Consider the following 27,347-nt stretch of genomic DNA (forward strand, 5'->3'; position numbering starts at 1 on the left):
AACTCTGAGACCAGATGTTAAACTCCTTAAAGATTCTCACGAGAAGCAGTCTTAATTGGCTACATTCTTAGCTGCAATCCTCGCACTCCTGCGCGAAGCTGATTCCAAACTTCTCTGTTGTTTACAAAACTCCCGGCGCAAGAACACGGGAGAAGTAGGCTCTGGGCTTGTTTGACATACTTCTGGGAGACAACTTTCTTGCAGGTGCAAGGTTCCCAGATCTGCCTGGGAAAGATCTGGCTGAGAGGAATCCAGTTCAGACTGGGAAGGTAAAAAACCCAAGTTTTCATCTTCATCAGGAATTACAATGTCCTGAGCAGGACTACAAGGCCCATGGGTCATCACAGGAGAGAAGGCTTCTGGAACATGGCCACACAGCCCGAAAAACTCACAGCAACCCACTGAAACTGTCAAACTTTGGACATATCATGAGAAGATACGTACTGTTGTTGTTGTTCAATCACTCAGTCGTTTCCGACTATTCATGACCTCATAGACCTCATGGAAATGAAATAATGCTAGGCAAGGAAAAAGGTAGTAGGAAAATAAGAAGGCCATATTATAGTTGACTGGATTCAAATTAGTGAAGCCACGGCCCTGGTTCAGCAAGACTGGAGCAGGGCTGTTGATGCCAGAGTGACTTAGAAGTATCTCAGTCATAGGGTCACCGTATGCCCTAGTTGACATGATATAGTTAACAACAATAATTGATAGCACTGACAAATCAATGACATGCTTTCTCAGTTTTCATAAAACATCTGATTTTATTAATATGTGCCAGGAAATATTCCTGTTTCTGTAATGGGAAAACCAAGGAAAATACAGTGACTGCATGCACAAATGATCATGTAATTATGTTGATGCTCAGTGAAATATAGGTATGTTCCAGTCCTTGAGGGTAGCATTGTTATGCATGCTTGAATGCCAGGGATAGATGGTACTCCAAGATCTCTTAATAATATGTTGTTTACCTTTTGGCCTAGGAATCTGAGTAGAGAAGAGGAGGAGAACCTGGCTGCCAAGTTGGATCCAAACATTACTGAATGTGCTTGGCATGTTCTAGCAATGCAGGTGTCTGCATGGGGTCTGACCTCAAGTATCCTGCACAGGATGATGCCAGACGAGGGAAGATGTAGAAATAGTTGCATTTTTTTTATTTGTACTCTAGCTGGGAGTTGCAATGGCACCAAGTACACCTCTTACATTCACAGGTTCAAGGAACACAATTTTGCTTGTTCAGGGACATTACCAGCTCATCTCCTTGAGAGTTTCTTAGTTGCATGTATGAAGACCCTCACATCCATAAACTGGGCCAAATCATGCCTTGGCCCTTTGTTTATCATATTATAAAAAAATTGCAATTGCTTCTTTGTACTGATCTTGTTTTTGAAAATGGGGGCGCAATAGTTTTGCATATATTTATTCATGTATATTAGTTCTGCCAGGCATGAAAGGAAATGTCATTATTAACACATCACCTCCATATCACTATTGAAGTAGCTACAGTCAGACTGGTAGCTTTAAGTTTGGTAAGATAATACCTCAACCAGTACATATATTTTTGCACAATTATTCCTCACACATCAGTTATATACATTTTAAATAAGGCAGCTGGTTAAATAACAGGCGAAGGATGAGTTCTGATAGTAATGTGGTGTTCCACAGTGAAAGAAATAACTGAGCAGTCAGTTTTCCCAGGACTGTTTCTAGAAGGAAAGTTCCAGTCAGTCTCTGACAGACCCGCTTTCGGACGGGAGCCCTTCGGATTTCCGCCACTCAGCCAGGCGCTTCTTGAACCATCTCTGAAAATGTAGAATGACAGAAATAGAAAAATTGAGACAATTGGCACAATGAAGACATAACGATAAAAGACTACTTAAACTGCTGATAATGCAGTGTGAGCAAGGAAAGGACAAAGAGCGGCAGAATGACGGGGTAGACTATGATTGGGGCATTTGCGCACAAGGAAAAGTGAGAACACAGTCAGCCCTGCATGTTCACTAGGGTTAAGGACACAGAATCTCTGCGAAAAAGGAACATTTTTATTTTTTTTTAACCTGAAAGAATGACTATTTAGTTATCTCTACATTCTCCAGTGCAACTCGATGATCCGCTTCTGCTGGAAGATGATCATGGTGTCACACTGGAGGACTTATAAATGCCTAGAGAAGTGTTCGCTCTAGAAATCCTTAGGTCCTCTAGCACAATTCTGTGGCAAATTGATCCTAGAGTTATGTTGGAAGACCAAGGGATTCCTAGAGAGACCACTGGGACAGATCATCCGGAGTTTTGGAGTTCGTTGTCAGATTTACGCAGATGACACCCAACTCTATTACTCCTTTCAATCAAAAGCCAAGGATGCTTTTCTGGGCCTGAACTGGTGCCTGTCATCAGTAATGGACTGGATGAGGGCCAACTAGCTGAAACTCAATCCAGACAAGACTGAGGTACTCCTGGTCAGTCGCAAGGCAGAACAGGGTATAGGGTTACAGTCTGTGTTAGACAGGGTTACACTCTATGAAGACACAGGTTTGCAGCTTTGGGGTGATCCTGGACTCATCACTGACCCTGGAACCCCAGGAGTCAGCAGTGGCCAGGAGCACCTTTGCACAATTAAAATTTGTGCACCAACTGTGCCTGTACCTTGAGACGCCAGATCTGGCCATGGTAGTCCATGCCCTAGTCACATCCCGTATGGACTACTGAAATGCTCTATATGTGGAGCTGCCTTTGAAGACAGCTTGGAAGCTTCAACTGGTCCAGAGATCAGCAGCCAGGTTACTAACTGGGGCTCTGTACAGGGAGAGAACCACTCCCATGTTGCGGCAGCTCCACTGGCTGCCTGTCTGCTTCCGGGCTAAATACAAAGCCCTAAACAGTTTGGGTCCAGGCTATCTGTCAAACCACATCTCCCTATATAGATCACCTTGCACACTGCAGTCAGTGGAGGAGGCCCATAAAAATGGCCCTCATCCTTCTCTCCTTTAAAAAACGTTTGAAAACGCACTTATGCACTTTAGCATATGGAGAGGAGGAGGACTAGCACATCTTAATCTCACTGGAATGCTGGGAAATTTACTCAAATCTTATGGGCTGCTACGGTACATTTTAAATTATTACTGTTTTGTTACACACTTTTTATGCATTTTAGTTGTTTAACTGTTCGAGGCACATGTGTTTTTAGTGTAATTATGTTTTATTTAAATATTAGTGTCTTTGATTATTATTTTATTTCCATTTCTACTTTCTCTTAGTACTTAGGTAAGGTAAAGGTTTTTCCCTGATGTTAAGTCCAGTCGTGACCGACTCTGGGGGTTAGTGCTCATCTCCATTTCTAAGCCAAAGAGCCGGCGTTGTCCGTAGACACCTCCAAGGTCATGTGGCTGGCATGACTGCATGGAGCGCCGTTACCTTCCCGCCGGAGTGGTACCTATTGATCTACTCACATTTGCATGTTTTCGAACTGCTATATTGGCAGGAGCTGGGGCTAACAACGGGCGCTCATTCCGCTCGTGGGATTTGAACCTGGGACCTTTCGGTCTGCAAGTTCAGCAGCTCAGCGCTTTAACACACTGCACCACCACCAGGGGCCCCTCTTAGTAATTAGTACTAAGTGTTGTCGAAGGCTTTCATGGCCAGGATCACAGGGTTCTTGTATGTCTTTCGGGCTGTGTGGCCATGTTCCAGAAGTATTCGCTCCTGACGTTTCGCCCACATCTATGGCAGGTATCCTCAGCGGTTGTGAGGTATGGATAAATTTAGTACTAAGTTTATTCATGCTGTTTTGTATTGCTTTGATTTGTGTGTTTTTGTTGAGTACGGCATTGAATGCTTGCCTTTCTGTATGAGTCCCCTTTGAGTCCCCTTGGAGAATGAGGGCAGTCTATAAATAAAGTATTTGTTGTTGTTGTTGTTGTTGTTGTTGTTGTTGTTGTTGTTGTTATTAATCAAATTTGCGAACAACCAAATCCGCAAAATTGAAACCTGTGAATGTAGAGAACCAAACTCCATACTAGAGGTGGACTCAATTACTCATTACTAAGAAGAAAAAGCAAAGTTCCATCAAGTAAATCAAAATAATACATATAAAAGGAAGGTCCTTGACAAATCCACAGACGACTCAAAGAGTTTTCTGTGTGCAAAAAGGAGGGGAGATTGCTTTTTGGCTATAAGGGATCTATCACAACAAGAAGGTCCACCACTTGTAGCTTAAAGTGTTCAGTCCATCCTGCCATCTCATTGCATTCTTACATCATTCCTGCTTCATTCTTACATCATTCCTGTCCATTACAAGGGGAAGGCTGTCTGAAACCACACACTGGAGGCAACCCAGTCTGAGCTTTCTGTGGATAGAAGGGCCCCTTTGGGAGATTAATGATCCAGAAGAGAATCCCCTTAGGTCAGTGGTTCCCAACCTGTGGGTCCCCAGATGTTTTGGCCTTCAACTTCCATAAATCCTAACAGCTGGTAAACTGGTTGGGACTTCTGGGAGTTGTAGGCCAAAATATCTGGGGACCCACAGGTTTGGAACTACTGCCTTAGGAGATGACCAGAAAGCAGTCTTTTAAAAGGCCCTCCTCCCTAGTACATTCAAGGGATATGATTCCCACTGGAGAATATATTTTAGTCTATCTGTTGAAATATTTCAATCCCACCCTTTACCATGAAATTTTGTGTTGTCCAAATGAAACAACACAAGCAATTCCAGATTAAAAACATAAAATAATTTAAACAGGATAAACACCATTTTAAAATAATTAACTCCAAACAGCCCAAAATACTTTAAAACCAGCACTTTAATGTTTCAAAAATAAACAACTGGATCTATCCCATATAATTTAAAAAGTTGGTTTACAGCTGACCATCCTCTCTTCTCCACAAAAGCTGTTGTGAAAGGGAGGGCATGATCCAATTCATGGACTACAGCACACATAAGGCAGGGGATGAAACCTTTCTATCCACCATGATTTCTCATTTTTAAAAAGATAATTTCCTCACCCAAGAAGCTGTGGCTTTTTTTAAAGATAAGCCTGCCAAAAGCAGAAGGCAAGTTCACTAAGAAATTCTGAACTTGGTTTCCAGCAAGACATCTTGGCTGTTATTCTTGCAATATAAATAATCAGCAGACTAGACAGCAGATAAAACAACAACCAACATGGACTTAAAATAGGGAAAGGAAAAACTCCTCAAGAAAAGACAAACAATATGCTGGAACCCCCGATGGCGCAGTGAGTTAAACCGCTGAGCTGCTGAACTTGCTGACTGAAAGGTTGGCGGTTCGAATCCGGGGAGCAGGGTAAGCTCCCGCTGTTAGCCCCAGTTTCTGCCAGTTTAGCAGTTCAAAAACATGCAAATGTGAGTAGATCAATAGGTACCACTCCAGCAGGAAGGAAACAGCGCTCCATGCAGTCATACCGGCCACAAGACCTTGGAAGTGTCTACAGACAATGCCGGCTCTTCAGTTTAGAAATGGAGATGAGCACCAACCCCCAGAGTCAGACATGACTAGACTTAATTTCAGGGGAAAACTTTTACTTTTTCTATGCTGGATGATTAGCGAAAGTAAAAATGCAGAAGAACTAAAATATGTATATAGTATTACATTTTTTTACATCATGGGCTTTACTCACAGTGCTAAAAAGTACAATTTATATTTGGATTTTGCTGACGGAGGCCCCTTCTACACTGCCATATAATCTAGATTATCAAACAGATAATCCACATTATCTTCTTTGAACTGAGTCTACATTGCTATATAATCCAGTTTAAATCAAATAATCTGAATTTTATATGGCAGTGTAGAAGGGACCTGGGGAACATCGGAAGGAGGTGGCTCAAAGAAGATGCTAGTTTCTTTGGTAAAGAAGCCTGGTTTGAGTGAATCCATCACCGATGTATGCATTTTTAATTTTCACTCACCTCCTGACCAAATGATTTGTCTATAACTTAAAATCCTGCCGTCATGGAGAATCTTTCTCACCTATTTACTCATCTATCACTTTTAATTACGGCTGCTGGCAGAATTATAAAATCCTCTACAGTGGGGCAGGATGGCTGGGGATGAGAAATGTACCATAGGAAGACCAAATCCTGTTAAAACTGGGTTAGTTATCGGTAGATTCTTACTGCTTGATTCCCCCAAACCTCATCATATAACTAGCTAACAAGCAACGACAGCTGAAATTCACTCTGGTACATCTATATATATAAAAGGGTAATGAAATTTCGGCCTAGGACAAAACAACAAAACTACACATCCCAGAAACACTAAACTTGGCAGCACAACCCTTCATCAATGCCTCTACGTTCATACAACAAAAAGAAAAGAAAAAGTCCTAATTAGAGGGAGAGGAATAATTGTTTTTATCCAATTGCTGCCAGTTAGAAGGCTAAGCTCCACCCACTGGGTCTCCTAGCAACCCACTCAACCCACTCAGGGGACAGGCAGAGTTAGGCCTCACCTAGGCCTCTTCCACACTGCCTATAAAATACAGATTATCTGATTTTAACTGGATTATATGGCAGTTCCACACAGCTATATAACCCACTGAACTTAATGTCAGGGGAAAACCTTTACCCTTTACCTTAACTACCACCAATTCCTCAATACTTTATTTCCCATACCACCATACTTCGCCACAGCAACGCGTGGCTGGGCACAGCTAGTCTATATATATAAAAGGATAATGGCGTCGCTCCACCGGGAAAAACAACAAAACTAAAGGCCCCCCAACCTAGAAAATTGACAACATAACCCCTCATCCACATCTCTACGTTGTTTTAACTTGTTTTATCATCTTCTTGTGTTTTAAACTGTGTGTATTGTTAATGTATTTGCGCTGTTACTTTTGTAACATTGTGAGCCGCCCCGAGTCCCCACGGGGAGATGGTGGCGGGGTATAAATAAAGTTTTATTATTATTATATTATTATTATTATTATTATTATTATTATTATTATTATTATTATTATTACGTTCTTACGCTCAACAAAGGACCCCCCCCCAAACAGGGAAACACCCACTCTTTGAAGGTCCAAACCCATTTGGTACTCATCACTCTTTCATCTCAAAACACAAAATAAAGAGCAACACTCTGAAAACAAAGAAATTCCATTCAGGAAACAATCAGGGCCACCTAACACCTCCCAACAAAGGATCCCCCCCCCCCCCCAAGACACGGAACCACCTAAAAAAAGCCACAGCAATGCGTGGCCGGGCACAGCTAGTAACTATTAAAAATACAGGAGCCCTTTCCAGTCCCCGTCCCCGTCCACCCCGAGCCAGTAAGGTGTAATGGTTTGAGTGTTAGACTGTGCATTCCTGCTCAGCCATGGAAACCCATTGTGTGACCGTAAGCCAAAACCACATTTTTACCAGCTGGTTCTAACCCCGTCTTAATAACAAATGTTGCTCTTTATCTATATAAAGCATCTAAAGGGAGATTAGAATATATTGATCGGATTGGCATACAGTGTAATGGGGTCGAGAACACAGTGTATGTCTGATTAGCCCATTGTAATGAAAGGCAAATGTATTATGTAATATGTACATTTAATGCAAGGAAGAGGGTAGCAGGCTGAATTCAAAAGGAAGTCTATCTGAGATGACTAGAGGTATGTTCTTACCAGGGTCTCTTCCTCGGTCAGGCCTGCCTCCGCAGCAATAAGGCAAAGGGTAGCAGGGTCAGGGTGCTTGTTCACTTTGTTGAAATTGTACTCCAGGATTTCCACCTGTTCCTCTGTGGGGCTGACAGCCTTTTCCGTTGACATCTTCTCTCTCCACGAGTTTGGTGGTGACTGTGAGATGCAGAAAAAGGAATACAGACCCCTGGGTCAGAACATGTGCCAGGTTTATCAACTGGTTTTGATTTAGCTAAATAGATATTTTTGACCAAAGTCACTTTTGGATGACTTGACAGGTGTCAAACATAACTCCCTGTGTTCAGACACACTTATCCAAGACTCACTTATCCAAGGTTCTGGATGATCCAAAGCATTTTTGTAGTCAATGTTTTCAATATATCGTGATATTTTTGGTGCTAAATTCGTAAATACAGTAATTACAACATAACATTACTGCATATTGAACTACTTTTTCTGTCAAATTTGTTGGACAACATGATGTTTTGGTGCTTAATTTGTAAAATCATAACCTAATTTGATGTTTAATAGGCTTTTCCTTAATCCCTCCTTATTATCCAAGATACTCGCTTATCCGAGGTTCTGCCGGCCCGTTTAGCTTGGATCAGTGAGACTCTACTGTAGCATAGCCTCCAATTCCCATGCATCAGCCAGGGAAGCTGGATTCTCAGCTGCTGATCTTAGAGAATCCCAATTTCACCCACTTCTTAGCTCCCAGCCATCCACAGCCTGCAAACTTACAGAAATGATGCCACAGCTGAGTATGTTGCACTCAACTAGCTCAAAAAGAGAGGATAGGAAGAGATAGAGGTTTGGCCAGGTCTAGAGGAAATGGTGCTTGACATGCCAGGAGGTTCATCTTGTTTCAACAAGATGGTGTCACCTTCAGTAAATAGCTAGATCCTCTGATGGTGCAATAGGTTAAACCCTTATGCTGGCAGGACTGCTGACTGAAAAGTCAGTGGTTCGAATCCGGGTAGTGGGGTGAGCTCCCGTCTGTCAGCTCCACTTCACATGCAGGGACATGAGAGAAGCCTCCCACAGTAAAATATCTGGGCGTCCCCTGGGCAACGTCCTTGCAGACGGCCAATTTTCTCACACCAGAAGCGACTTGCAGTTTCTCAAGTCACTCCTGACACATACAAAAAAATAAACAACTCTTTCAATTTGGATAAGCAACATGGCCTTTTGAGCTTTACAAATAAAGTCAACTCAAACTCCAGCCAAACCCAGGATGTTTAGGATTGGAATGCCATCTAAATCATTTCAAGCAATATATGTTGGCATAGGTAAAGGTAAAGGTTTCCTCTGACGTTAAGTCCAGTCATGTCTGACTCTGGGGGTTGGTGCTCATCTCCATTTCTAAGCCGAAGAGCCGGCATTGTCCGTAGACACCTCCAAGGTCATTTGGCCGGCACATATATTATATATATAATATATAATGCTAATTAGTTGTGTGCATTTGTATGGATTCACAATCTGTTTTGTTTTGTTTTATTCGTTTTGGCTCATTTTAATTTCCGTCTCCGCTTCTGAAAACAGGGCGCCTATCCAAATGGGATTTTCATCCCGTGTCCAAAAGAAACACAAATTTGGAAGAAAATAATTATAGTTCTCCTAAGGGCCAGTTTTAGAGAGAGACTGAAGGTCATGTGGCCGGCATGACTGCATGTTCCTTCCCGCTGGAGCGGTACCTATTGATCTACTCACATTTGCATGTTTTCGAACTGCTAGGTTGGCAGGAGCTGGGGCTAACAGCGGCTGCTCAAGCCATTCCCAGGATTTGAACCTGGAACCTTTCGGTCTGCAAGTTCAGCAGCTCAGCGCTTTAATGCACTTCACCACCGGGGTTCCTATATGTTGACATAGTTTGTAAATAAAATAGAGTTGCCAAAAATGTCTGAGCCCAAATGCCTCTTGTTCTCCTTACACTGTTCACTGTCTCCCTCCTTCAAAATGCAATTGTCTGGGCTGAGCACCACAGGTATGTATTACTACGTGACGGCTGCTGCGCATCAACTATATCAGCATTTCAGAAACAGCCAAACTGGTGCAGGGAAGGGAAGAAAAACTTTCTCAAGGTTAATAGCAAAGAACAAAGCTGAAAATAAAATAAATCGATTGTGCTGACTGTCTTCAGGTCCCTCTAAAAGTCTGGGCACAATATTATGTGGCAATATTTGGGCCTTCACGGAAAATGTGACATAACAAATAACCGCATGGAAGCCTTGTATACCCTTGAGAAGTGAATTCTTTCCACAAACAAAACACTCAGTGCTATAACAGTGAGAGAAATGGGGTCTTTGTTGTACTTTCTGATCCACATCACTCATGCCTGGCTTTGCCACAGGCCATATTACTAGAACAGTGGTTCCCCAGATGTTTTGGCCTTCAACTTCCAGAAAACCTAACAGCTGGGAAACTGGCTGGGATTTCTGGGAGTTGAGAGCCAAAACACCTGGGGACTCACAGGCTGAGAACCACTGATCTAGAATGTGGAAAGTGTCGGCCTCACTCCAGGACCCAGGACAGAGGTGCTCATACACTTCCATGCTTTCCTCCTGGATCTGTTGCTATGTCTCTTGAACATCATATTTCTTTCAACAAGCATTGCTTTTGGTCTTGATGCCTCACCAAAAAGAAGAGAGTGGACTTTGGCAGACCAAAGGACAAGCAAGTAGGCTCCAGTTCTCATCCATCCATGCACACTGTGGCCAAAATCCCATATCAGGTTAAGTTTTGATGCTCCCTCTTCCTTATGATGTCCTTTCACATATTTATACTCCTCACAGCCTTCTCTTCTGCAGGCTAAATATACTCAGCTCTTTAATGTGCTTCTCATAGGGATTCATGGTTTCCAAACCTTTGATCATTTCAGTTGCCCTCCTCTGGACACCTTCCAGCTTGTCAATATCTCTCATAAATTATGGTGCCCAGAATTGGATACAGTATTTCAGATGAGGTCTGACCAAAGCAGAATAGAGGGTCACCATGACTTTCCTCGATCTAGACCAGGGGTCTCCAAACTAAGGCCCATGGGCCAGATGCAGCCCTCCAAGGTCATTTACCTGGCCCCTGTCCTAAACTTTAGACTTAGGGTTGACCTAAGTTGACCTGGTCTTTGAAGGTCTCTTTGCTTAGCTACGACCTTATGAGACCATCTAGATGGCCTTTGAGGGTCCCTTTCCTTATCTATATTCTTCTGATGGCCTGATGAGATCATCTAGATGGCCTTTGAGGGTCCCTTGTCTTACCGATGGTCTTATGAGATCATCTAGATGGTCTTTGGAGGTCTCTTTGCTTATCTGTGGTCTTATGAGATTGTCAAGATGGTCTTTGGAGGTCTCTTTGCTTACCTATAGTCTTATGAGATCGTCTAGATGGTCTTTGGAGGTCTCTTTGCTTACCTATGGTCTTATGAGATCATCTAGATGGTCTTTGGAGGTCTCTTTGCTTACCTATGGTCTTATGAGACCATCTAGATGGCCTTTGAGGGTCCCTTTCCTTATCTATATTCTTCTGATGGCCTGATGAGATCATCTAGATGGCCTTTGAGGGTCCCTTGTCTTACCGATGGTCTTATGAGATCATCTAGATGGTCTTTGGAGGTCTCTTTGCTTAACTGTGGTCTTATGAGATCGTCAAGATGGTCTTTGGAGGTCTCTTTGCTTACCTATAGTCTTATGAGATCGTCTAGATGGTCTTTGGAGGTCTCTTTGCTTACCTATGGTCTTATGAGATCATCTAGATGGTCTTTGGAGGTCTCTTTGCTTACCTATGGTCTTATGAGATCATCTAGATGGTCTTTGGAGGTCTCTTTGCTTACCTATGGTCTTATGAGATCATCTAGATGGTCTTTGGAGGTCTCTTTGCTTACCTATGGTCTTATGAGATCATCTAGATGGTCTTTGGAGGTCTCTTTGCTTACCTATGGTCTTATGAGATCATCTAGATGGTCTTTGGAGGTCTCTTTGCTTATCTGTGGTCTTATGAGATTGTCTAGATCAGAAGTCCCCAAACTAAGGCCGTCCAAGGTAATTGACCTGGCCTCTGTCCTAAACTTTAGACTTAGGGTTGACCTAAGTCTGAAATGACTTGAAGGCACTTAATGACAACAATCCTAATTTTGGACTATTTCATCATAGTTGGGGGGCCCAATAGTCTGAGGGACTGTGAATCGGCTCTCCACTTAAAAAATTTGAGGACCCCTGATCTAGATACTATACTCCTCTTGATACAGTCTAAAATCCCATTGGCTTTTTATGCTACTGCATCACATTGTTGGCTCATGTTCAACAGGTTATCCACGAAGACTCCAGGATCTTTTTCACATGGACTATTGTTGAGCTAGGCGTAACCCATTCTGTATCTTTTCATCTCATTTTTTTTTCTAAAGTATCCTACATTTCTTCTTGTTGAAATTCATTGTATTAGTTTTGATCCAGGCCTCTAATCTGCTGAAGTCATTTTGTATTCTGACCCTGTCTTCTCGGGTATTAGCTATCATTCACAGTTTTCTTTCCATGATTAAATTGTTCATGAAGCAAAACTGTCCAACTGTGTTGTCGAAGGCTTTGATGGCCGGTATCACAGGGTTGTTGTATGTTTTCCGGGATGTATGGCCATGTTCTAGAATACTTCTAGAACATGGCCATACAGCCCGGAAAACATACAACAACTCTGTCCAACTGTCTTTGTGTGGAACTGATGCATACATAAGACACTAAGAGAATTATGGTCTTTCAGCTGAACTCATGTCTTTGTTGGTAGGGATGTGAGGCAGCATGCTGGCCCGTCCAGTTTGATTGGCAACGCAGGCTTAAGTCAATAAATTGTGACACCATAGCATTATACTCTCCATATATAGAACCTGGAAAAATCAATCACCAAGCTGCTGCAGTAAACAACTCCCACAGAATGATATTTTAGGTAGCATTAGGCAGCAACACAGTCTCTATGCAGTACCAATTCCAAGCTGAATGCATACTTTTGAGTAAATAGAGATATAGGAAATTGCCTCATAGAGATGTGAGATAAAAAGTTTTCTTCTTCCAACCCACTAATGTTATAATCCTATCAACAGAAACAGCAACTTCTAAATAAATTCCAGAAAGAAGGATTAGGTGAGGAGTCTTGTCTATATTGCTTCATCCCTGTGGTTGCTAGAATACAAGAATAAGATCTTGGCAGAAAGGCAAGATATACAGTAAGGGCAACAAATAAATAAGCATTTGTCTCTCCTCCTCCTCTTCATACCCCAACTAGAGAGTAAACCCAGTCCTCCACATTTCCTGGGATTAGAGAAGTGGTTCCCAACCTGTGGTCCATGGATCACCAGTGGTCCCCAAGAGCTAAAATATGGTCTGCAGCCTCACCGTTACTACATCTTTGCAATGAGAGGGACTTGTCTTGCGAAGCTCTCTTCTAGTGCCAAGGCAATGGGGATGTCAGGAGGGGAGAGGCTGACGACCCATGAAAGGTGTGTCAACAAGCCTCCTGACTGTTGCTTCTCCTCCTCCCTCCCCCTGAGCGGAGCCATTCCATGTGGCGCCTGGAATTGGAGATGTCTTGGTGTCTTCATTTTTAGGTCTGTTCCTGGGGTTATTTGGGGTGCTGATTCAGAAAATTGCACTGGATAGACCGCATCAGCTCTAGATGATTAAATATGGTTTTCCGTGGGCGAGCAGATAGCGACTACTGGATGGCATATGTTGTGAATCAGAAACTAGAACTGATGTGGTCTATCCAATACAATTTTTTGAATCAGCACCCCCAAATAACCAAACCAAATCAAAAACTGATTCGTAACCCTTTTGGTATTAATGTTGGAGAGTGGTCCCTGGTCAAAGTGGTCCCTGGTCAAAGAAAGGTTGGGAATCACTGGATTAGAGGCACAGGAGAACCCATGAAAGTGAAACATTATGAATTAAAAATACTATTATTTCATAGAATCACACAGTTGGAAGAGACCCCCAGGGACATCCAATCTAAGCCCCTGCCATATAGGAAAAGCACAATCAAAGCACTCCTAACAGATGACCATCCAGCATCTGTTTAAAAACCTCTAGAGAAGGAGAGTCCACCACACACTCCAAGGTAGCATATTCCATTGTTGAACAGCTCTTACCATCAGGAAGTTCTTCCTAATGTTTCTTTCTTGAAGTTCGAATCCATTGCTCTGAGTCAGTCTCCAGAGCAGCAGAAAACAAGTTCACCTCTCCTCAGTGTGACATTCTTTCAAAAAAATTTGTGTGTGTCAGGAGTGATTTGAGAAACTGTAAGTCACTTCTGGTGTGAGAGAATTGGCCGTCTGCAAGGACTTTGCCCAGGGGACGCCCAGGGGATGTTTTGATGTTTTTACCATCTTTATGGGGGGCTTTTCTCATGTCCCCGCATGGAGCTGGAGCTGAAAGAGGGAACTCATCCATGCTTTCCCCAGGTTGGATTTGAACCGGCAACCTTCAGGTCAGCAACCCAAATTTCAAGTCAGCAGTCCTGCCAGCAAAGGGTTTAACCCACTGCGCCACCTCAGTGATCATGCCTTCTCTTAGTGTCCTTTACTAACCCAACACAAAATCAATGCTGGGAAGGATTTGAAATAAGATTGGGCTGTCGAAGAGAGACTGATTAGACCTCCTTCGGTTCTTTTCTGCAAATGCCCTCTTCCCAGTGGTTTCAAAAAAATTATTTGCCAGATTCATAAAAGGAATTGTCATCAGAACAAAAGCAGATGAGAATAAATGGTTGCAATAGTCATCCCATGGCATACATATACACCATGATGCTATTTGCATTTAAGCCTGTATGTTAAATGGAAAGATGCATATAATGCCATTTTATCCTCAGCCACAGCCAATATGCCCTAAAGTATTTTGCATTAAGCAAAAAACATAACATGCCGATTAGGCTGAATTACAGAAACCAGGGGCCTAAATATTTATAGGTACCAGATGCTGTCAGACCTTGGAAGCGAAACCGGATCAGTCTTGGTTAGTGCTGGTTAGTACTTGGATGAGAGGCCACTAATGAATACTTGGTGTTGTGAACTGTATTTCAGAAGAAGGAAATGGCAATTTATGGAGTTGGTATAAGTCAGCAAGCGACTTGAAGGAACATGCACACGCACAGGTACACAGAAGCTAGAAGCCACTGTTCTTTCTCTTCCTTTTCTGCTCCTATGCTCTCCCTAAAAATGTAGATTTATTAATGTTTTCTACTCAGTGCAATGAAGGGAATGACAAACAGTAACTGGTTGACCTGGCATGCCTGAGCGTAGCTCACCAGAGTACACTAGGTTCATTCACCCACAGTTGTTTGGGGATTGTTTGCTCCCAGTTATGAATAGACACTTAATCCCAGTCCAACCTCTCTTGCAGGGAACACAGCTTTGTTGCCCGCTTTTCTCTGTCAACACTGCTTTCTTGGCTCCCTTTTGGCGGCCTCTGTGCCCCGAGGAGACAATAGTTGCCCTGGCATACGAAGAGCCTCTTGCTTAAGTCAGGAGTAGGCCAAGTTTGGCTCTGCATATTAATTTGCTGTATGGCTCTTGGCAATGTGTTAAGTACCATGGTGCCCACTTCCAATTAAATGAGAAATTTGCTTAGCAAGGAAAGAGCAGGCTGGAAACTGGGGGAATATTGTAATAAGCAGAATAACAGCTAAATTTCAAGTCCTCGGAAGGTTTTCCTGGAAATAAAGATTTTGCTCTCATTCACTGTTCTATTTTGCCACTTCCTCTCTCTTTTTAAACAGCATTTGAAACCCACTGGGTGACCTCAGAGAAGTCACACCCGCTTAGCCTTGTGTTGTTGTTGTTGTTGTGTGCCTTCAAGTATTTTCTGACTTATGGTGACACTTAGGACATCATCACATGAGTGGATGAAAAATGGGGGAAAGCGGGGGACATGGAGGAAACCGTCTTACTCTGTTCCCTTTGTGGAGGCCCATCTTCTGCCATCCCATGCCCTTTCCCTCTTCAGGGCCTTCTTTCCCCTGTGTTTCCCTGCTTTGAGTCGAAAGCATTCTGGGATCTGTTTCTCTATGCTACTGAAATGGAGCCTAACAGAGTCCCACTGGAAGTTGCCCTGCGTCATGTGATGGATTCTGTGTTTTGGCAGTGGAGAGAAACAGGGAGAGGACGCAGAGAACAGTGTGTCTGATGAAGTCCTAAGATCAAGCTATTGATGCACATCACTATCAAAGAGGTTGCTTGGCAAGATGAATTCAGAAGAGGTGGGTTTTAGCCTTTCTATGAGGCTAACTTTCGTACAGTAGCACTTATTTCCCATGCCAGTAAGGTAATGCTCAAAATCCTACAAGGCAGACTCCAGCAATACATGGAGCGAGAGTTGCCAGATGTACAAGCTGGGTTTAGAAAAGGCAGAGGAACTAGAGACCAAATTGCCAATATCCACCGGATAATGGAGGAACCTAGGGAGTTTCAGAAAAACATATATTTCTGTTTTATTGACTATTCTAAGGCCTTTGACTGTATGGATCATAATAAAATGTGGCAAGTTCTGAGTGGTATGGGGATACCAAGTCACCTTGTCTGTCTCCTGAGGAATCTGTATAAAGACCAAGTAGCCACAGTAAGAACAGACCATGGAACAACAGACTGGTTCAATATTCGGAAAGGAGTACAACAGGGTTGTATACTTTCATCTGACCTATTCAATTTGTATGCAGAACACATCATGTGATGTGCAGGATGATGAATCCAAGGCTAGAGTTAAAATTGCTGGAACAATAACCTTAGATATGCAGATGATACCACTCTGATGGCTGAAAACGAGGAAGAGCTGAGGAACCTTATAACCAAGGTGAAAGAAGAAAGTGCAAAAGCTGGGTTGCAGTTAAACACTGAGAAAACCAACCAGACTGATTGATAACTGGCAAATAGAGGAAGAAAATGTGGAGGCAGTGACAGACTTTGTATTTCTAGGTGCAAAGATTACTGTAGACGCAGACTGCAGCCAGAAAACAGAAAATGTTTTATTTTTGAGAGGAGAGCAATGACCAATTTTGATAAAATAGTGAAGAGTAGAGACATCATACTGGCAACGAAGATCCACATAGATAAACCAATGGTATTCCCCGTAGTAACCTATGGATGAGAGAGCTGGACCATAAGGAAGGCTTAGTGAGGGAAGATAGACGCTTTTGAACTGTGGTGTTGGAGGAAAATTCTGAGAGTGCCTTGGACCGCAAGAAGATCCAACCAGTCCATCCTCCAGGAAATAATGCCCAGCTGCTCACTGGAGGGAAGGATACCAGAGGCAAAGATGAAGTACTTTGGCCATATAATGAGAAGACAGGAAAGCTTAGAGAAGATAATGATGTTGGGGAAAATGGAAGGGAAAAGGAAGAGGGGCTGACCAAAAGCAAGATGGATGGATGGAAGTGACTGGCTTGACCTTGAAGGAGTTTGGGGTAGCGATGGCTGGAAGGGAGCTCTGACGGGCTGGTCCATGAGGTTATGAAGAGTCAGAAGCAACTGAACAAATAAATAACAACAAAGGGAGAGTGACTTGCCCAGGTCACTGAGGGCAGGGAGATAGTGCAAGGCCAAGTAGAGATTCAGACCCTACATTACACCACACTGGCGTACTCTTGGCACACATCAAATAAAAAAATAATCGAAAACTAAAAGGAAGAATGGGCTGGACAGACCCATTCTCCAATGATGCTCCTTGTCTCTAATGCTACTTTGTTATTTCCAGCCCCCAGAGTTGAGGGGTGAGTTAGGGTTGGGAAAGGATTAAACCTCCTTTCCCCATGCAATGAAACACTGCTTCTCTATTCTTTGCAGGACATTCTGTGTACTAAAATGATTATACCATGCTAATTGTTTCAGATCAATCTGTTGATATGGGAACACCCACAAAGACAATTTCTGCAACTTGTTTTCCACTCTGCCTGGCCTGACCCACCCACTGATCCACCATGCGGGTTAGGACCCTGCATCTGGCAGCCACTTGCCTGAGGAGGCTGGACACTGGTTCTGCTGGTCTGTGTGGCAGCTGGGAGATCAACAGGTGTGCAGAAGCTCCAGATCCACCTTAACCACCAGCAATGGCCACCTACATCATCCTCTTCAGCTGGGCTTCACCTGGCATCACAGTACACCCATTTGCATCCCTGATGCAATAGCGTTATCTATCATGCAGCTACACCACGGGTAGTTAGCTGCAATTATATCCTGCATTCCTTCCAGGGAGCGCAAGATATAATAAATGGCTTGCCTCTACTTTCTCTTAACAGCAATAACCCTATGAAGTAGGTCAAGCCAAGAGATGAGACTTGCACAGTAAGTTACATGGCTAGTGAAGATAATAATAATAATAATCATCGTCATCATCATCATCATCATCATCATCATCTTATGCCTCAAAGTACCACCTCCCAGCAGCAAAGAACTGGTGGGATCACAAACCTGCAAAAGTATTGGAAAATGAGCACGCAAAGATACTGTGGGACTTCCGAATCCAGACTGACAAAGTTCTGGAACACAACACACCAGACATCACAGTTGTGGAAAAGAAAATTTTTTGGATCATTGATGTTGCCATCCCAGGTGACAGTCGCATTGATGAAAAACAACAAGAAAAACTCAGCCGCTATCAGGACCTCAAGATTGAACTTCAAAGACTCTGGCAGAAACCAGTGCAGGTGGTCCCGGTGGTGATGGGCACAATGGGTGCCGTGCCAAAAGATCTCAGCCGGCATTTGGAAACAATAGACATTGACAAAATTACGATCTGTCAACTGCAAAAGGCCACCCTACTGGGATCTGCACGCATCATCCGAAAATACATCACACAGTCCTAAACACTTGGGAAGTGTTCGACTTGTGATTTTGTGAAACGAAATCCAGCATATCTATCTTGTTTGCTGTGTCATACAATAATAATAATAATATATTTATTTATTTATTTATTTATTTGTTTGTATCCCATTTTTTCCCCTAAAACAAGACCTAAAGCGGATCACAACATTGTGTAAAAGACAATATAAAACAATGTACATATATAAAACACAACCTATAAAACAATTTTACAATCAGAGATAAGTATACATATTTAAAAACATTAATCTAATACAATTATTGCAAGCTACTCAACAAGACAGATGGTAAGGCTAAGGATTCCAACACAGATCTCTCACTTCTAAGACCAACACTCTAACTACTGTACCACTCTGGACCTACTATAGTACTGGCCCTGGTACCAGACCCATAGTATGCATTTGTGTATGCATAGTAAAGGTAAAGGTTTCCCCTGACGTTTAGTCCAGTCATGTCTGACTCTGGGGGTTGGTGCTTATCTCCATTTCTAAGCCGAAGAGCCGGCGTTGTCCATAGACACCTCCAAGGTCATGTGGTCGGCATGACTGCATGGAGCACCGTTACCTTCCCGCCGGAGTGGTACCTATTGATCTACTCACATTTGCATGTTTTCGAACTGCTAGGTTGGCAGGAGCTGGGGCTAACAGCGGGCGCTTATTCTGCTCCCGGGATTTGAACCTGGGACCTTTTGGTCCGCAAGTTCAGCAGCTCAGCGCTTTTAACGTACTGTGCCATACTCAACAGCAAATCCAGAACTTGGTTTTGGATGACAGCTCCCAGTTTCCCCCAGCCATCAAAATCAGTGCTCTAAGCTGTTACGGAATGATGATGATAAACGGAAGCTCTTATGTGTGCCCGCGATCCCGAGTCACCCGCAGAACAATAACATGCCACTCAAGTTTGCAGAACAAAAATACAGCAACTTTACTGATTCCAAGAGATCAAAAACAGTAGTATTTACAATGGTCCCTCTGATCACTTACAAAAGTCCACAATCATAAATAGTCCTTTCTCAGTCCACAAATCTGCTTCAGAGAAGAATACAGTCCTGGTTCTTCTCTCTCTTTTCTTAGCCGCAAACAGGCCTCAAAATAGCAAGGCCACTCTGAGTACACTCCTCTCTATACCCGATAGTACTCAGTTAGCACTGAAAAACTTGTCCAAACTGGTTCTGCAGCAGCAGAACAGAAACAGTATCAAATCAATCCCCAGGTCTTTTGCAGGCTCAGCCAATCGGCTTCATGCACTTCATTTTCCAGTTACACACAGTACAGTGCCTTTGCAAACCATGACATAACCTATGAGCAAAACAGCTCAAGTATGCATCCTCAAGTTTGGGCTAGTAAAGATGTGTTCAAGTCAGTTAAATTTCTGACCTGGTAGCTTCAGAATGGGTCACAATCATAAATTGCATTTGGGATGGCAATACTTGTACCTTGGGTCAGAGCCAGTCCTATTAGTGTTCATCATAGGAATCATTTCGCCATTGACACTGTGGACAAGGAGTGTCCAGTGTGAGCTAGTATGTTCATTTCAGGAGGTCATAGCCAATGGATAGGTGGATGGACACACAGACATACACATAAATCAAATTTAGAACAGGGAGCAGATATAACTCTGGGTAGCTAACTGACTTTCCACACTGAGGGTCAAAGGAAACATTATCTTGGCAAGCATATTGTCCGTACCCCATGCTCACTGAGATAACAGGGGAATGCAGGAGCTGAGGGGCACTTGCAGGGAAATGCAGGCAGATGAGGCACAGAAATACTTAAGCTCTCTTAGTTCTGCCCTTTCTCTCTTGCAAATGCTTTCCCTGAAACCGTGTGCTCCAGTTTCTGACAATCACTTCCAGTTTTGTAGATTGACTAAACTAGCAGCAAAGAGAAGAATTAAGCAAGCCTATCCTAGGTAAAGTAAATGTTTTCCCGACATTAAATCTAGTCATGTCCAACTCTAGGTGTTGGTGCTCATCTCCATTTCTAAGCCGAAGAGCCGGCGTTGTCCGTAGACACCTCCAAGGTCATGTGGCCGGCATGACGGCAGGCACGCATGGAGGCCGATCCTAGAGCGAATCAAAACTAGAGTCTCCCTAGAAGCCAAAATGACTGAACTGAGGCTATCATGCTGTGGCTATATCATGAGAAGACACAACTCACTGGAAAAGACAACAGTGCTTGGCAACGCAGGAGGCAATGAAAAAACGAGATGACTATAGTGCAGATGGGTGGATTGAATCAAGGAAGCCCTGGCCCTGAATCTGCAAGACTTGAACAGGGCAGTTGACGATCTGGTGATCTGGCGGTCTCTCATTCAATATAAGGAGGTCAATATAAGTTGAATTTGACTTGTCAACCATTAACAAGAACAAAAATGCTGCCCATTGAGTCACCCCTAGAAACACCTCTAAGTTTCCACATTGCAATATTGCAATCAAGGTAAATAGGGCCAGAAATTGCATTCCTCTCTCTCACAATGGTACTAATGCTGATCTTCCTTCCTTCCTTCCCTCCTTCCTTCCTTCCTTCCTTCCTTCCTTCCTTCCTTCCTTCCTTCCTTCCTTCCTTCCTTCCTTCCTTCCTTCCTTCCTTCCTTTCTCTTTCATAGGATCATACAATTATAGAGCTGGAAGAGACCTCGTGGGTCATCCAGTCCAATCCTCTGCCAAGAAGCAGGAAAATCGTATTCAGAGCACCCCAAATAGGTGGCCATTCAGCCTCTGTTTAAAAGCCTCCAAAGAAGGAGCCTCCACCACACTCTGCGGCAGAGAGTTCCACTGCTGAACAGCTCTCACAATTGGGAAGTTCTTCCTGATGTTCAGGTGGAATCTCCTTTCCTGTAGTATGAAGCCATTGTTCCACGTCCTAGTCTCCAGGGCAGCAGAAAACAAGCTTGCTCCCTCCTCCCTATGACTTCCCCTCACATATTTATACAGTGTTCCCTCACTTATCACTGGGGTTAGGTTCCAGGACCACCCGCAATAAGTGAAAATCCGCAAAGCAGGGACGCTATATTTATTTAAATATTTATACATTATTTTAGTAGTTGTACACTATTTTAAGTCTTTATCAACCAATCGTGTGTTGATAAATCACTTCCTTCTCCCGTTGCCGCTTGGGCTCCTTTTCTTACCCTTTGGCTTCTCCTTCTTCCCTTCCTTAGGTTGTAAATTATAATTTTTTATGATTTATAATAGTCTTTTAGAATTTATTGAAAAACCGTGAAACAGCGAATCCGCGAAAAGTGTACCGCAAAGTAGTGAGGGAACACTGTACATGGCTATCATGTCTCCTCTTAGCCTTCTCTTCTGCAGGCTAAACATGCCCAGCTCTTTAAGCCGCTCCTCATAGGGCTTGTTCTCTAGACTCTTGACCATTTTAGTCGCCCTCCTCTGGACACATTCCAGCTTGTCGACATCTCCCTTCGATTGCGATGTCCAGAATTGGACACAGTATTCCAGGTGTGGTCTGACCAAGACAGAATAGAGAGGTAGCAGGACTTCCCTAGCTTTTGCCAACCTAGCAGTCTGAAAACATACAAATATGAGTAGATCAATAGGTGGAAAGGTAACAGCGCTCCACGCAGTCATGCCAGCCACATGACCTTGGAGGTGTCTACAGATATCGTCGTCTCTTCGTCTTAGAAATAGAGATGAGCGCCAACCCTTAGACGCGACTAGACTCAACGTCAGGGGAAAAACTTTACCTTTACTATGACTTCCCTGGTAGCATGATTTTCCCTCCCTCTTTCCTAAGTGGGACTGAAAATACAAACATTAAATGGAGACATATGAAGAATGAATAAATAAATGCATACAAGAAGGTATAGTTAAGATAGACCCAAACCCATATGGAACAACAGTATTGCTATGGAAAAATGGGTTTGCTTTTCTAGGTGAGCATGTCGAAAGTAGAACTCTCATTGCATAAGAAAGACACTTTTGTATCCACATTGAAAACATTGTTGGATTATGATTATGACTTTGCAAACACATGCTCTTCCCACCCGTATTGTAATTATGAGTCTGCTTGAGAGTGGCTCTTGCTTAGACTCTCTCCCCTCACCCCAGATGAACTCTGAAAAGGTGCCCTGTCTGCCTGGCATCTTTGTACAGGTGGAAACAGGATACCTGATAGACACCTTGTTCCCTCATTTGGACTCACACAGAGAGTTCTGCCAAGCCCCCCGGGCACCAGCTTCTCGGAGCTCTTCTTGCTCCCGGCCTTTGTGGAGGCTGCCTAGGGAACGGCCACAAGCGCATCAAACAAATATTGCCTCTCGGAAGGGCTCATTTGAATGGGAGGCATTTGGCTGGTGGCTGCTTTGCCGAAACAATGGCAGGCTTCTCATTTCACTGGGAAGAGAAACCTTGTTGTTGGCTTCCCTTTTCTCTTGCCCTGATTTGACAAGGGCATGCCTGAATAATGCATCCACAGTCCGCCGCCCTGCTGTGTTCAGCACAATCTTTCAATGGGCTGTGGATCATGCTGCCTGTAACTCATTGCTCAAGTTGCTATTCTTAGCCTCCCCTGCTTTTTCCATCCTTTGCAGAGCTAACGACTGGCAACCCTTATCCTTATATAGTGGAATTTATAGGGAAACACATCCTTTCCCTCTATAGAGAGCAACCACATGGTTCACTCACTATGTAACACATTATTTCACAAGAGTTCCCTCTTGATTTATTCAATATACTAAAACAACACAGGGACATTTACCGAAGTAACATTGGCAGCATTTGACAAATGATACTCAAACAGCAAGAGCCTTCGGTGGCGCAGTGGATTAAACCACTGAGCTGCTGAACTTGCTGACCCAAAGGTAGTTCGAATCCGGGGAGTGGGATAAGCTCCCGCCGTTAGCCCCAGTTTCTGCCAACCTAGCAGTTCAAAACATGCAAATGTGAGTAGATCAAAAGGTACTGCTTGGACAGGAAGGTAACTGTGCTCTATGCAGTCATGCCGGCCACATAATCTTGGAGGTGTCTATGGACAACGCCGGCTCTTTGGCTTAGAAATGGAGATGAGCCCCAACCCCCAGAGTCGGACACGACTAAACTTAATGTCAGGGGAATACCTTTACTTTTACCTTTATTCAAACAGCATCAGCCTGAAAGAGTCATTCCAACTATCCAATTTGCAATTTTCATTATATATATAAAAGGGTAAAGTTGTTTGTGCCATGACTATAACAACACAACTATACGCCCCAGAACCACCAAACTTGACAACAGGACGCAAAAGCCTTGCCTCAAGGTTCATACAACAAAAAAACACAGCAGGAACCTAAAAGGGGGCTAAAAAACCCAAAAAGCGGCAACAAACCATCCGCGCAGGCAGGAAACAATTAGGGCCATCTAACGCTTCCCAACAAATGATTACCCCACCCAGGAAGCAGTCCGCCTTTCAGATTACAAGGCCATCAAATGCTAATCAAGGTGACTAACAACAGCATTCATATCTCCCACACTGACACTACTCATTATATTCCACCTCACCAAACAAAGATTCCCATATGAAGAAAACGGCCAGGCTTTCAACCTCCAAAGCTATTCACTGCTATTCCACTTGGCAAACAAAACATTCCGAAAAGCCACAGCAACGCGTGGCCGGGAAAAGCTAATATAATACAATCTCCTTTCTAGGTTTATGTCTAGCTATTTAGATGCTAATTATTTGTGATGGTTGGTGGCTATTTGCTAGTAAACCATATGCCATTCATTGGTTACTACTTATATGATGGCTGAAGGAAACACTCTGGGCAGATGGAGAAACAAACTTGTTTGTCTAGCTGTGTGTGTTTATGCATTTTCAAGTTGGCTGCTGATTCATGATGACCCCATAAATTTTATTGCATTTTTAAATAAAGGAATCCCTAGAGTCTATCAGTTCCTTTCCTTTGAAATATATCATACAGCACCTGGTATTTCTTGGTATTTCTCCCATCCAAGTACAGACCATCAATGACCTTTCTTAGCTTCCAAGATCATATGGAATCTCATGTCTTTAGGATATTTAGGCAGGAGCCGCAGTGGCGCAGTGGGTTAAATCCTTGTGCCAGCTGAACTGCTGACCTGAAGACCTGAAGGTCAGCGGTTCGAATCTGCGAGACGGAGTGAGCTCCCATCTGTCAGCCCGAGCTTCTCATACGGGGACATGAGAGAAGCCTCCCACAGGATAGTAACACATCCGGGCGTCCCCTGGGCAACGTCTCTGTAGACGGCCGATTCTCTCACACCAGAAGTGACTTGCAGTATATTCTCAAGTCGCTCTGATACGATTTTTAAAAAGGACATTTAGGCAATTCCAGACTGACAAAACTTCAAGAACTAAAAGCTCGCACATGAAAGGACTCAAAATTTGCTTGGCTATTCATAGCGTGTTCCTGCTTCCCTCCATTCAATGCTTTGTAAATAAACAATTTTTCACAAATGTTGAGTGCATTCATCTTCTCGGAAGGCTGTCCTGAAACTTCCAGGAGCTTAGGGTGGTTGGATTAACAATGTTTCGAAAGCAGTGTTCAGAAATAAATCAGGTTTGGATATTTTCCATTTTCCTAATCAAAACTGGAAATAGTCTATTCAGAATTGAATATAAATTGAGACTTCTATTTTAAATATGACATTCAACCTGTGATTGCTCTGGACTGATTAGGAACAGTTCTTCGGTTTTTGCAAATATTAAACCTTTTTCATGTCAGCAGCTATATAATAAACTACCTTACATGGCAGTAGTCATATAATAAATGCCATTTCATGTCAGCAACGTAATAATGTTTGATGCTTAATAGCATTGCGTGCTCATTGAAAAAAATAATTATTACAATATTCAAGTACTCATTACAGTAGAGTCTCACTTATCCAACATAAACGGGCCAGCAGAATGTTGGATATGTGAATATGTTGGATAATAAGGAGAGATTAAGGAGAAGCCTATTAAACATCAAATTAGGTTATGATTTTACAAATTAAGCACCAAAACATCATGTTATACAACAAATTTGACAGAAAAAGTAGTTCAATAGGCAGTAATGCTACGTAGTAATTACTGTATTTACGAATTTAGCACCAAAATATCACGATGTATTGAAAACATTGACTACAAAAATGCGTTGGATAATCCAGAACGTTGGATAAGCGAATATTGGATAAGTGAGACTCTACCGTACTTGGAAAAGCACATTCATATCAGTACACCTTAAGAAAATGTCTTTCAAAGTGTCTTTTACATGGGTTGCTGTGAGTTTTCCGGGCTGTATGGCCATTTTCCAGAAGCATTCTCTTCTGACGTTTCGCTCATATCTATGGCAAGCATCCTCAAAGGTTGTGAGGTCTGTTGGAAACTAGGCAAGTGGGGTTTATATATCAGTGGAATACCCAGGGTGGGAGAAAGAACTCTTGTCTGTTTGAAGCAAGTGTGAATGTTGCAATTGGCCAGCTTGATTAGCACTGAATAGCTTTGCAGCTTCAAAGCTTGGTTGATTCCTGCCTGGGGCAAGTGGGGTTTATATATCTGTGGAATAATGTCCATGGTGGGAGAAAGAACACTTGTCTGTTTGAGGCAAGTGTGAATGTCGTAACTGGCCAGCTTGATTAGCATTGAACAGTCAGTCAGACTTTGAAGCTGCCAGGCTATTCAATGCTAATGAAGCTGGCTAATTCCACCATTCACACTTACCTCAGGCAGACAAGAGTTCTTTCTCCCACCATAGACATTATTCCACAGATATATAAACCCCACTTGCCTAGTTTCCAACAACACACTGTCCTTTACATCTTCTCTCCTTTGGTCGTGGGACAGAGCTTTATAGACTCAAGAACAACAACAGAAGTACAGTAGAGTCTCACTTATCCAACATAAACGGGCTGGCAGAACGTTGGATAAGCAAATATGTTGGATAATAAGAAGGGATTAAAGAAAAGCCTATTAAACATCAAATTAGGTTATGATTTTACAAATTAAGCACCAAAACATCATGTTATACAACAAATTTGACAGAAAAAGTAGTTCAATGCGCAGTATTGCTATGTAGTAATTACTGTATTTACGAATTTAGCACCAAAATATCACAAGGTATTGAAAACATTGACTACTAAAAGGCAGACTGCGTTGGATAATCCAGAACATTGGATAAACAAATGTTGGATAAGTGAGACTCTAATGCAGTAGCAAAAAAATGGGAGCAATAAGCTCTCCCTCTTGGAACATGCAACTTGGGAACAACCGATTTTGTCTTTTCTAAAAACTTCTAAAAGTCCTTTCACTCAAAGCCCAGGCTCTATCACATACTCCTGATTCCTTGCTTTCTGGGAAGGAGCATCTCTCAGAGGACCATCCACTTCAGTCTGCACTATTGATCCCATCAATGCATTACTTTTAAATTAAGCACTTACCTGGGAAGCAACCAAGATCTTCTTCAAGCAGCTGGCGTTCTGAGTGAATATTTAAGTATCTGTGTAGGTGGCTACCTCAAGCAGCACCCTTATATATGTGTGTGTGTGCGTATAAAAATAAATAAGATATATCGTGTGTGACAGGCAGGTGTGTGTGACTTGAAAAACCTGCACCACAAGCAGGCTGAAACTCAGGGCAGCTGCTTGGCTGCTCCGTCACTCTCCCTGCTGGCAATTCAGGTTTGCCAGCCAGCTTGCTTCTGGGAGGGATGCCTCTACATCTATCTGCTCCACTCTTCTAGGCTGCAGTTCTCTCCACTCTTCACCAAAAGAATAAATCCGTGTTCTTCACAAGCAGGCGAAGAATGAGAGCTCAGAGGGTGTGGGTTCTTGGCTCCGCTCGCCAAGCTGGATGTATCATGGAGAGAGCAAGGCAGAGAGAGAGAGAGAGAGTTTTTCTAGGATGCTG

General features: G+C 43.0%; 1 protein-coding gene across 3 annotated transcripts; it reads right to left on the bottom strand.

Moving 5' to 3' along the window:
• Positions 1–736: 736 nt before the first annotated feature.
• On the bottom strand, positions 737–27,347 carry hopx (HOP homeobox). 3 transcript variants are annotated; one of them, XM_008116643.2, is made up of 3 exons: positions 26,879–27,347; positions 7,626–7,796; positions 737–1,802 (listed from the first exon to the last, which is right to left on the bottom strand). In XM_008116643.2, exons 2-3 carry the CDS (start codon positions 7,767–7,769, stop codon positions 1,725–1,727), a joined length of 222 nt encoding a protein of 73 aa, XP_008114850.1. In that variant the 5' UTR covers positions 7,770–7,796; positions 26,879–27,347; the 3' UTR covers positions 737–1,724. The 3 variants fall into 3 exon arrangements, with proteins under 3 accessions (XP_008114850.1, XP_008114851.1, XP_003224689.1); XM_008116644.3 differs by lacking the exon at positions 26,879–27,347 and adding an exon at positions 22,650–22,802; XM_003224641.4 differs by lacking the exon at positions 26,879–27,347 and adding an exon at positions 22,616–22,800.

Source organism: Anolis carolinensis, chromosome 2 (genome assembly GCF_035594765.1).
Source record: "Anolis carolinensis isolate JA03-04 chromosome 2, rAnoCar3.1.pri, whole genome shotgun sequence".
Lineage (NCBI taxonomy): Eukaryota > Metazoa > Chordata > Lepidosauria > Squamata > Dactyloidae > Anolis > Anolis carolinensis.

Coding starts and splice junctions, on each gene's coding strand:
- hopx (XM_003224641.4), bottom strand. CDS start 22,639: ATGAGGGAACAAGGTGTCTATCAG. Junction 7,797..22,615: donor GGGAACAAGGTGTCTATCAG/GTATCCTGTTTC, acceptor TGCATCTCACAG/TCACCACCAAACTCGTGGAG. Junction 1,803..7,625: donor TGACCGAGGAAGAGACCCTG/GTAAGAACATAC, acceptor CTACATTTTCAG/AGATGGTTCAAGAAGCGCCT.